Source organism: Hibiscus syriacus, unplaced genomic scaffold, assembly GCF_006381635.1.
Source record: "Hibiscus syriacus cultivar Baekdansim isolate YM2019G1 unplaced genomic scaffold, ASM638163v2 tig00110236_pilon, whole genome shotgun sequence".
Classification (NCBI taxonomy): Eukaryota; Viridiplantae; Streptophyta; class Magnoliopsida; order Malvales; family Malvaceae; genus Hibiscus; species Hibiscus syriacus.
Genome location: NW_024062640.1, coordinates 841,347 through 853,563, shown reverse-complemented (window position 1 = coordinate 853,563; position 12,217 = coordinate 841,347). Strand labels below are relative to the sequence as shown.

The 12,217-nt window shown below is 34.6% G+C and overlaps 2 protein-coding genes and 1 pseudogene across 2 annotated transcripts; 1 reads left to right on the top strand and 2 right to left on the bottom strand.

Moving 5' to 3' along the window:
- Positions 1-661: 661 nt before the first annotated feature.
- On the bottom strand, positions 662-1,757 carry LOC120114602 (pentatricopeptide repeat-containing protein At1g20230-like). The gene has a single exon (XM_039135454.1). The coding sequence runs from the start codon at positions 1,266-1,268 to the stop codon at positions 801-803; it is 468 nt and encodes a 155-aa protein (XP_038991385.1). The 5' UTR covers positions 1,269-1,757; the 3' UTR covers positions 662-800.
- A 5,934-nt stretch (positions 1,758-7,691) lies between these two features.
- Positions 7,692-11,104, top strand: LOC120114600 (calcium-dependent protein kinase 29-like). The gene is made up of 8 exons (XM_039135452.1): positions 7,692-8,375; positions 9,515-9,658; positions 9,759-9,911; positions 10,006-10,121; positions 10,238-10,408; positions 10,510-10,637; positions 10,712-10,811; positions 10,899-11,104. Exons 1-8 carry the CDS (start codon positions 7,745-7,747, stop codon positions 10,959-10,961), a joined length of 1,506 nt encoding a protein of 501 aa, XP_038991383.1. The 5' UTR covers positions 7,692-7,744; the 3' UTR covers positions 10,962-11,104.
- Positions 9,710-11,835, bottom strand: LOC120114601 (annotated as a pseudogene).
- Positions 11,836-12,217: the final 382 nt, after the last annotated feature.

Below are 12,217 nucleotides of genomic sequence, written 5' to 3'. Positions count from 1 at the left end.
CGCCAAGCTGTAACCACTTCATATTAGTTGTACTTAGAATGCTTTCAGAGGCAACAATCCCTTCTTGGTCAAGAATGAAATTAACAATTCAACATCAATTTATAGCATTTTGCTGCAAAAACATTTAAAGTATAGAGCAAGAAGAATTCACGTCAAAATCTAACTTATAAAGTTATAATTACACCCACTCTTCGGAACATCACTTTCCAAAATTAATAAGTTCTGTGCTCATGGGACGGCATAATAGAGGCACTGAAGCTCCTTCCTGTCCTAACATTGCCGCAGTACAAAGTACGGGAAGAGTACCAGTGTGAGACTACAAGCCGCCTGATAAATGATAGCTGAACTGAGGCCACTCAAGGTGAAGCATGTTTCATTAAAAGCTTGGATGTTTTGAAACCCCATTTTCGAGAATCAAAGGAAAAGCATGGAAGATTGAGGTATGACAACCACTGATGGGAGTACAGTAATCTGCTGTGATTAACTCGTGACTTCTCTTTACGCACCAACATTCACTAAAGCACCTGCAAAGAGTACAAATGAACCATCAATTCATGAGTTAACATATCCATCATGATTTTTTTTTTTCAAAGGAAACTGAGATAAGATGTTTATGATCCTTTCCGGGCAGATTTCGGTTTACTCCACTGTTTTTTTTTGGGGTGCATTTAATACCATTACTAGCTAGAATGCTAGATAAGATGATCTAGTATAAAAGTATTGCTGGTAATTTGGTTCATTCTTTTCGACAGTAAAGATAAAGAAGACTTGCATACTAAAACTTAAGTCATAAAATTTGTTCACCAGTAATCCCCACAGGAACAAACTCCATCTTTAAAATGATGAAATCGATTTGCGTCTTTGACATATGTTTCTCTCCCTTCAAAACCAGATATAAATTTTATAACCGCATGACAATCACCACATATTCTGAGATTTTTTATTATTTGCAGTGGAGAGCCCGGAGGAGTATTCAGAAGCCCAAAGGCTACTGCTAACTTCTCACTATGTCCGCATAAGATCTGCTCCTTGTCCTGCGCATCTACATCTTGCAATACCAAGTTGGTATTCGGTAGGTAACCTGCTTTCTTCATCTCCAAGCTCAATTCATGTAACTTCTCAATAATCTCAGTCATTTGTGGATTTGATTTATCTCCTGCAAGAAGCATGTACACTCGGTTCTTGATCTCAATCCAACTGCAACCAGGGTTCTTCTTCATGCTCCTACTCCTCATTACATCTCTCACAGCATCTACTTTATCCCACATGACCTTAGATGCATATATATTTGAAAGAATGATCTAATTTCCAGGATTATTTGGTTCTAATTCAAAGAGATTCCTTGCAGCAATCTCGCCTAAATGAATGTTATTGTGAAGCCTACAAGAACTAAGCAAAGCTCCCCAAACGCAAGCATGTGGTTCAAATGGCATTTGCTTGATCATGGCATACGCTTCTTCTAGCTTTCCTGAACGACCTAGAAGGTTTACCATGCAGGAATAGTGCTCCATTTTTGCTTCAATTCCATGGTCTTTGTACATGCTATTAAAAAAATGACAACCTTTTTCTATAAGGCCACCCTGGTTGCATGCAGATAATAGACAACTAAAGCTGATGAAATCAGGCTTGTGCCCTTTCTATTGCATCAAATGAAAATAATAAATAGCTTCCTTGGCCTTACCATGCATTGCATAACCTCCAATAATTGCATTCCAACTGAGTTTTTGTTTGGTATACTATCAAAACAAAGTTGAGACAAATGGCGTGAAACCCCAAAACCCAATTTAGTAATTTAAATCAACTCGAAACCTTTAATTCAAGCCAATTAGACCTCCCAAGATAATTGGACCAAGTTATATAAGTGTTGGGCCTAAGGTAGGCCCAAGAGTTAAAGCTAATAGATAGTTTTAAAGTGAGTTAATAGGTGAGGGACCTAAATTATAGTTTACCCATTTTGTTGAAGCTATATTTACCCCTCTTTTTATATCAATTCACGTAAATCAACCCCCTAATATCTCACCCACTCTTCTTTTTCTTCATTCCATTAGTTTCCATTTTTTTTCCTTTCAATAGCTAAGTTCAAGCATTCAAATCTTAGATTTGTTAAGTCAAGGTAAGAATGTTTCACTCCTTACATCAAGCTTTGTTTCAAGCTCCATTTTGTGAGTTTTAGAATTTGTTTTCAAAATGGGTTTTTGGGAGTTTGAAAGGAACCTAGAGATTTAAGCTTGTTTTAAGTAATATTAAGTAGTATAGAGTGTTTTAACTTGGTTTCCAAGTCAAAGTCAAGTTAGTAACCCCTAGTTTTGTTTTGATTAGCCAATGAGGTGGGTGAAGTTCTAAAGAAAAGGATAAAGGTAAGGTGACTCCTAGTTGAGTTGAGGGAGATTTTAGCAACCATAGGCTAGGTAACACACTCATAACTCTTTCATACTCCTAGTGATCATTGAGTTCTAGCTTGAGAATAAGTTATGAAGCTTAGTGTTATATGTTAATGGTAGATTACATGATTTGTGTTATAAGCATGATATAAAGCCATTTATTCTCCTTGTAATCACATAAAACTTTAAGCATGTTTGGGGACCTCACTAAGGTCTTTGAGATTGAGAAATAGAGTTTTTCGTATGTGTTTTATAACTTATGTAGTAGAATATTGATACTATAGGGATAGTATCGATACTTGTTCTTCGTTTTGGGCAGATTCGTGAGTTTCTAGGCAAAAGTATCGATAATCTTTCAAGAGTATCGAAACTTTGGGTCATAGTTTCGAAACTCCCATAAAGTTTCGAAACTGGGCAGAACAGAATGTTTAAAAGTATAGATACTTAAATAAAGTATCGAAACTTTTTAAGAGTATCGATACTTTCAGTATGTTTTGCTCAAAACGTTGTCCGAGAGGCCCTAGACCTATAGTATGACCATAAATGAGATCGAATAGGTGTAAAACACTAGAATAAGTGCTATAGAAGGTGTTTAAAGTTGGGGTAAATGAATGAAATAGCTGTAGGGTATCGATACCTTAGGAAAGCTATAAAATATATAAAATAAAATTTAGAAAAATTTTGCTTTATTTGAAATTTGATACGATACAATTATATATAAAATAAAATTTTATTTTTATTTAATAGAACTACAATCTAATTAAAAACTATATATAAAAATATTATTACGATTTTCCATAAATATATAAAAAATAACTATAATATTATCTCATTTAGATCAAAACTCATTAGAAATTAAACGTTCATCCCTAATTACCCTAATTATAACGAAGTGAAGCATATTTTAAGTCACTAAGTATGTAAATGTTTGGGTAAATTATTTTTTCACTCAATTTTACCTATATTTTTGTTTTGGGCATTTAATTTTTTTAAAAATAATTTCATCATTAAGCTTTCAAATTTTGTTAGTAAACTCGATTATTAAACGTTTAATGTGTCAATCGATCAACTGAATAATGTTAAGGGAAAGGATAAATTGCCTCTTTAAAATTTTGAGGAAGTAATTGAAAGACAGAAATAATTTTCACAATGATTTAGAGTAATTGAATTTTGAATTTAATCAAAATAAACTACCTTAATTATTCACACTAAGAATTTTCTCAAATCATTAGATTTAGTTACTTTTTGAGTTCATCGTGGGCTTTTTGAGCCGAGTATCAAGTAATTTGTTTTGGCTCATTAAGAACTCGGTCAAATATTTATCAAACTTTGATCGAATCAAATTCAAATAACTCACGATCTATCTCATCTCATTTACAAATCTAATTATAAGAAATAGAAACTCAAAAGCATTCCTTTTGATAAATAAAACATATATGATATCCTAAAATGAAGTATTAATTACTAGTACTCAATTGCTTAACATGTCTATTCTTATCTGTGTAAATAATTGATATTTTTTTTAAGGTTAAGGCACTGACCTTGAGGTTCTTGTGCTGTGGAGCATGGGAACATAATCTTAGAGATCGCATCTGTTGGTGTGGGATGATGATCTGGGATCTGTGTACCCCTGTTCTGTCTTGATTCAATCGTATATATTTCATCTGCAGCGCCACTTGATTCCTTGGTAGGTAAGACAGTTGGACTCGACTTCTCGGCGCAATGCTGCTTTCCATGTCTTAAGTTCACTCCTAAACTGATATCCATCCGGAAGAAAATCATGCAAACTTTAGAACACAACGGTGGCCAAGATTTCGAAGCCATTAACGATGACCTAAAGCTCGAAATCAGTGGTGGATCTAGAAATATTTTTAAAGGTGGACATGATATATAATAACCACTTATATGAAATTGACATAAAATGAAATTTTAAGGTGAATATAATCAATAAAATAAATAATTATTCGAAGAAAAATCAAAATTAAGAGTGAACAAAGTATGGATCTGCCGCAGGCTGAAACGGGTCTTTTATCATCAATGTTTCTTCCTCAGTCTGTATCGACAAAGGCTACCAAATTAGGGTGTTGCTCGGGTGAGGTGAACACTAGACCATTAATGATCAGGGTTCCTCTTAAATACCTTAATGTTCTTGTAGATACCTAATTTCGTCCTCTAATATTATAGTATTATATAATATATTTACATTATAAATCATATTATATAATATATGCATTTATATTTAAATTTGTTTTCATTTGCTTTACAGGCTCAAGCCCAATATTTTTACAAGGGGTGAACCATCACCAACATTGGTCCAGCAGGTAGCACAGCAGTAGACCCGTCTGATGACCAGCAGCTGACTTGGAGCCCAAACTCATCACCCCAGCGTCACATGAATCACGACGGCACGTCTCGCGCCTCAGCAACAACCCGATCGTGTCCACAACATCCGGCGCAAGAAACAAACACCAAGCATTAGTTATACTCAAAGTGAAACACTCAATCGAGTCTAAAAATAGGAATTTCATTCCTATAAATTGATGTAAATTCACACACTAGGGAGAAGAAGATTACGAGGCAAAATCATACGAAATAAGGAGAGCATTCGGGGACAAAATACGGTGGAACAAAACACCGAACAAAAAAATATATTCATTCGAACGGAAAATACAAAAGCATTTCGAGGGAATATTAGAGAGATTTGGAATACAAAACCCAGAGAAAATACTGAAAAAACCAAAAGAAAAATCAATCGAAAAAGAAAAAGAGAGAGTCAGTTTCGGACTGTGACTTACGAGATTTGAAAAAGTATCCAGCAACGGCGACACAAATTTGTATTTCTATTTTTCCTGCTTCACCTCTCTTATTTCTTTCTCTTCTTGTAGATTTATATTTATCCAATACACTGGAATACTTTATATTTTCGTTGAATTTGATCAGATCTGTTGATTTTGCACTCTCATTTGTCGGTTGGTTCTTTGTTTTTATGAATAAAAAAAAATGAGAAAACCCATAAAGGAAAAGGGAAAGCCTTTTTAATTTGGCTTTACACGCATTCTGCAGATTATTTGGAGAGGAGAATTACTTTTAATTTAATTTTGGGTTAATCTTAGTTAAGTCCTTACATTTATTACCATGTTTTATATTGATCGCTTAAAGTGTTGGTCTATTCATGTTTAAGCCCTTCCATTTCTGTCTTGTTTTTACACATTGACCACCAATTTTTTGCGTCTAATCATATTCAGGTCCTTATTATATTACCTTGTTTTACATTTTAGTCACCATCTCGTTTAGGTTTAATTATTATTCAGTCCTCAAACCTTTCATTTTACCATTCTCTTTAATATTCATTTTTATTTAATTTTATTTATTTTATTTAATTTCATCTAACATATATTTTTTTGTAGTAATTTCAATCGATCAAAGGTAATTATTCAAATCGATGTTTTAAATTTAAATTTAAATTTTAAATTTTCGCAACTAAGAGAACCGACAAATTAATTGGTACTGAAAGGGCGGTTCAAGGGTGCTAATCCTTCCTTGACCGTAACCGACTCCCGAACCCGACACGTTTCTGGTACAACGCAGATCAGGTAAGATGGTGTCCGACCCACCAAATTCGTTTTAAAATAGTCGGTGGCGACTCCAAATCTATTTTCCTAAGTCGAAGCCCGATTCTGGGCCCAACCGAAAGACGGTTTCGACAGTTCTCTTAACAGAAACAGAACAGAAACAGGATGAGTTTCACACGGGGCATGCGTGAATTCTACTACCTTCTCCACAGTTAAAGCAATGCCCGGTCTAATGCGGCAAACATACAGCAACGCACCCATAATGCTACAATATTCTCTAGCATCTAGAAGTTGACATCTGATTCATTTTGTGTTAGCTTTAAGTAAGCAACTGTTGGTGTAGGCATAAGCTTGGCTTGTTCCTTCTTAGTAACTTTAGTAGTTTCAATATGTCGAGTGAGGGATTAAAATAGCGGACTGCTATTGTAATAGCGTATGTTATATAACGGTATTGGTGTCGTCTAAAATCGTTATTGCATGATCGTAATATCCGCAATCACCGTAATAATGCCCGTAATGTCTACAATCGTGTTAAACGTAACACAACAAAAAATGTGACCGAAACCACAATAGAAATCCCTGAAAATGGCTGAAGGCTAAAGTATCTTCATATTTTTTTCACTTCAATGTCGAGAAAATGATTCAGCTCTCCCAAGTATTTCAAAGAGAACTTTGAGCTTAACAGGGTTACAACCTTTGCTATCTCTTCATCCGAATCATCTGTAATTATAATATCGTCTAAATATACAAGCAGGTAACTTTGTAGACCATTGTTGTCTCTAACAAACAGTAAAGCATGAGCTCTGAGCTTTTTAAACCGATCTCTTTCAAGTACTCTTTAAGCTAACTTATAGAAACATACTCATTTTGTTTCTAAATTTTGAAATTCATATTCTTATCATTTTTTGTCAAGGAATGCTTAAAAATTATAAATATTAAAAAATTACTATGATTTTTTAACTTAAAAATATAATAAATAAATAGTAGTAGATTCATTATGATAAAAGATAATTAAATACTTTTTTATGAAAGTGATTAAAATTTTAATATTTTTTAAATCGTTTTTAATAGTTTATAATTTATTCCTTTTATAATTTTTAATTTAAGTGTTATTATTATTTTTTAATATTTTTTTGAATTTTTAATAACTTTTATATTTCAAATATATTTTATTTTTTTCTTAAATTTTAAATAAGCATTCCAACTTTATAAAAGACCATTTAAGCCTTTGATAGGTGTCAAAGAATCAATTAAGTTCATATATCACATCATTATTCAAGGTTTCTACATTAGCATTATGAATTATCACATCAACACTATGAAATTATGGATGATCACATTAGTATTATAAATCATCGTGTTAATCTCTTAATGGTCAAAACGAGTTTATATTAATCAGAGTAATGATATTGAATTTTTATTTTTTCAATTTAAAAATTTCATTAGATACAAAATTAAAATTACAATCTATACTATTTTTTTAAAGGTTCGAGGGTGTTAGATACCATTCAACCTTATCTTTATCCTTCCCTCTTTTTCTTTCTTTCTTTATTTTTCCCTCTCAAGCAAGGCACAACAAATATATAATGCAAACAAAGAGGTGAGGAATGATACTCGAGACAATCCAAGACGCCAAAGCAAAGCACCTAGTCTAGTAAAGCAACAACACAAGTGTAACCTAAACTATTCTTCTTATATAAGAACAAAAATAACAAATATAGCCTCCCCTGCAACAAATCATAGCAATCCAACCAAACTTGTCTCAACTCTAAAACTTGAATACAGTCATCCATGGGACTCTGCCAGTCTCTGATATTCTGCTTGAAAAGAACCCGCTCTTATGACATCCCAATCGCTTCCACGACCGAGTCTTCCCTTCCTAAAATGCCCAAAACTCCATCATCATCCCACATTGGGACCATTTTGCACAAACCATACGTAGATGTCACCACCGATTACGATCTCGACAAAGAGTTGGGGAGAGGTCAGTTCGGAATCACTTATCTCTGCACCGAGAAGGAGACAGGTCGGAAATACGCCTGCAAGTCTATTTCAACTAGTAAACTAACCACTGAAAAGGACAGGGAGGATGTTAGACGAGAGGTTTCGATACTGCAGCACCTGACGGGGCAACCGAATATTGTGGAATTCAAAGGTGCTTACGAAGATAGGAAGAATGTGCATTTGGTAATGGAACTGTGTTCGGGTGGGGAGCTTTTTGATCGGATCATAGCTAAAGGGAGTTATTCGGAACGTCAAGCGGCTTCTGTTTTCAGGCAGATTGTGAACGTGGTGCATGCATGTCATTTTATGGGGGTTATGCATAGGGACTTGAAGCCTGAAAATTTCTTGCTGGTTAGCAAGGATGAGAACTCTCCCATAAAGGCCACGGATTTCGGACTCTCTGTATTCATTGAGGAAGGTTAGCTCTATTTCTGTTCCTACACCTTTGATATTGCTCTGTATATTTTTGCTTCTTTGACTGTTATTCTCCGATCAAGGTCATGTTATGCTCTAGGGAGATGGATAACTTTGCTTCGTATTCATTTTAATACAAGGAAAAAAAAGTTAAACTGCTTATATACCCCCACCCGCAATATGATATATCATGATCAGAAAATACTGTGGCATGAAAAAAAAATATCAAATGATATGACATGATCATAAAACATTATATAATGTGATAAGAAAATATATCATGGTTTTTGAAAAATTGATCAATAAGAGAGTTAAAAAAATCCCATTCTAAATTTATCCATAAACTTTAAACCATTTTATATCAATCCTCAAACTATCAATATCATTCCATTTTGATCATTCTATTAATTTTATTGATTAAAAAACTTAATCTATTTTTGAAGGTCATAATAATTAAACATGTAACCTTCTAAACTTTATGGGGACCTTCTAGAATGATTTTTTTAGAAAGTCATGAATTTAATTTTCTGAAAACTATATTAAATTTTTTAGGTCAGGGATTCAACTTCCATGAACTTTAAAAACTAATAGAATTAACACATTAACGAAAAAATCAAAATGGAATGTTAATTGATAATCTAAGGACTAGCCATATAATATTCTAAAATTTAGAGACAAATTTAGAATGAGATCATAATTTAGAGACCTATTGTACAATTAACTCATAAATAAATATAAAAATATATAATTCATAAAATTCTAATTAAAATAATTAAAAAAAATAGATTTTTCAGAATCTAATATTTTTATTTATAGATTTTCAACAAAATAAAAGATGTTTTATCGTGTGGGACTTTTTGATTAGGCCATGTTATCTTATCAAAGGGCTAACAGTAATTACAATTAAAAAGTAATAGCAACTCCATGTACTGGTGGGTAAGAAAAACGATGGGACCATAACAGAAAATGTTAACATGAAATGATGAACGTGGTGGTCGGTTCATGGCATCGTGATTGATGATTAACCCTCTTATATATACGCCCAAAAAACCAGATGTTAATGAAAGCAGTGATTAATCACTCCACCGGGAAAGTAGGATTACAAAGTAAGATTTATGCCTTAAATTTCCAAATTTATTTCAGACAGAATGTATAGGGACCTTGTTGGGAGTGCTTATTACGTTGCACCAGAGGTGTTAAACCGGAGATATGGCAAGGAGATCGACGTGTGGAGCGCTGGTGTCATTTTATACATTCTTCTTAGCGGAGTGCCTCCATTTTACGGAGGTATGTACCTGGAAATAGAGGACAAATATTATGTACATAGATAGCCATTAGGATTTAGATGATTCTTGATCAAAGTCCTGATACCTCTTCAAATTTGCAGAGACCGAGAAGGAAATCTTCAAAGCAGTATTAGAAGGTAATCTTGACTTAAAAAGCCAACCATGGCCATCTATATCTGAAGGCGCAAAGGATCTCATCAGGAAGATGATAGCCAGGGACCCTAAGCAACGGATTACAGCTGCTGAAGCCCTAGGTAAAAGATTCAGTTTCTGGATATCTTTTTAGGCACAGCTCTTCAAGGTGAAAGGGAAGATTTCAAATGTTCCCATTTTGTGTATTTGAATCAGAACATCCGTGGATCAAGGAGGGCGGGGACGGATCTGACAAACCCATCGATAGTGCTGTTCTTAGTAGGTTGAAGCAGTTCAGAGTAATGAACAAGCTCAAGAAACTTGCCTTAAAGGTATGACCTACGTCTCTGGTTTTCATGTTAGACAATCATAGTCGTCCACAAAAGCACAAATTTCTTTTATCTTCCCACCAGCTAATATCTTCATCTGTAAATTTGATTTCTGGAAGGTGATAGCAGAAAACCTATCATCAGAAGAAGAGATCCAGGGCTTGAAACAGATGTTCAAAAACATCGACATCGATGGAAGTGGTACAATAACACTAGAAGAACTCAGAAATGGATTAGCTCGATTGGGATCGAAGTTAACTGAACCAGAAATAAAGCAGCTTATGGACGCTGTAAGGTTCTATCCCGAGAATATAAAATATATAGAAACCATTTACATAATAATGAAACAAACAAGCTGCAACATCTGAATGCCTAAACCTTGTTCTGTCAGGCTGATGTGGACAACAGTGGAACCATTGATTACTTAGAATTCATAACTGCAACAATGCATCGACATAGGCTTGAGAGGGAAGAAAACATAGTCAAGGCTTTTAAGTTCTTCGACAAGGATAACAGTGGGTTAGTATATTCCACTACTGCCTAGTCAGTTTCGAACATTATTGATTCATTGACTGACCGATGTTTTCTTTAAGGTATATCACAAGAGATGAACTAAGACAAGCTATGACACAGTATGGAATGGGAGACGAGGCTACCATAGATGAGGTCATTGAGGATGTTGATACTGATAAGGTTTTAGTTTCTCTGCTTTTTATTTAAACAAAACAAATTGTCTTTCATTCTGTTGGTTTCATTGATTCAGATCATTTTTATGGACAGGATGGGAGGATCAATTATGTGGAATTCGTAGCCATGATGAAAAGAGGAACTCAAGACAGATGAACAACTAAGAACTCGAAAAGGGTTTTCTTTAGTTGCAAGCTAAACAATATTTCCCACCTGTGGTTGTGATTTGTGATGAACTCATTGTTAGATGCTGATACTAAACGCTTCAATTCTGGATATGGAGGTCCAAATTCATATGAATAATTCATAATCGAACAAAGCTAACGCACACGATGATTCATTATAAAAGCAAGAGACAATATTTAACTTATATATATTTGCTTTAAAGGATAATCAAAATCTGACGAAGTTGAGAAATGAATCAATCGTTACCGTCCATCTCCACGCTCCTTCTGAATCTGCTGTCTCTGCTTCTCGGCTAGCTTCTCCAAGGCAGATTCAACCGCATCTCGCCCACCGATAAGCAATCGGGTCAGAACTTCCGGATCCTTCTCGAACCGAGCTTCTTCGAACTCCTTCCTCGCGTTGTCTCTCAATATGTCACTCCAGAGAAAGCCCCGCGAATCGGTCCACGTGAAGAATCAGGAGGCTCGAAGTATGTCGCGGTAGAGAGCCGCGCCTCTCGTCGATTGCTGGTGAGACTCTGTCGATTCAGCAATTCTTCTTCCTCATCATCTAGGGATTTCTCCTTCTTCACCACGTGTCTATCAAGAATCTCTTCTAAGGTGTCCGGACCTTCATGTAAAAATCGTTGGTTGAGGATGACGTTGCTTCTACAAAAGAGCATCGAATGGATGGTTAAACTTGAGCATCTTCGCAGGTAACCGATCATCCTTTAATTTTATGTTATTTGTCTCGGAAGATTATTTTTCCGAGCAGTTTGACCAAAAAAGTGGAGCTGATTCACAGAGAAAGACAAACAACACGGCTGGGAATTTGGTTGGTATCTTTGTTTCAGCCTTCATCCATTTATTATTTTATAGCGTTTGGCTAGCCGAACAATTAAACATCTATCTCATTTTATGGCCCGATGGCAGCTATGGCTGATTGGGTCTTACGAGCACTACTTTTTGTTTTGATTGGTTCAATACAATGAAATATGAGGATTTGGATTGAGTCTCTTTTGATGGAGGTGAACTTTATGAATTTTATAAAAAATTGGTCGAATGATGTTTTGAATAAAAGGATATTTTATACAAGGAGTTAAAAAAAAAATTATTACTTTTTTATATGGGATAAACGTTATAAAGTCTCATAAAAGACACCCAAAAGATATTGCGGATTTCCATAAGACATTACGATTTTAATGTCTTTTAAAAAGACGCGGCTTCCAGGCATACATAGAGCTTGAA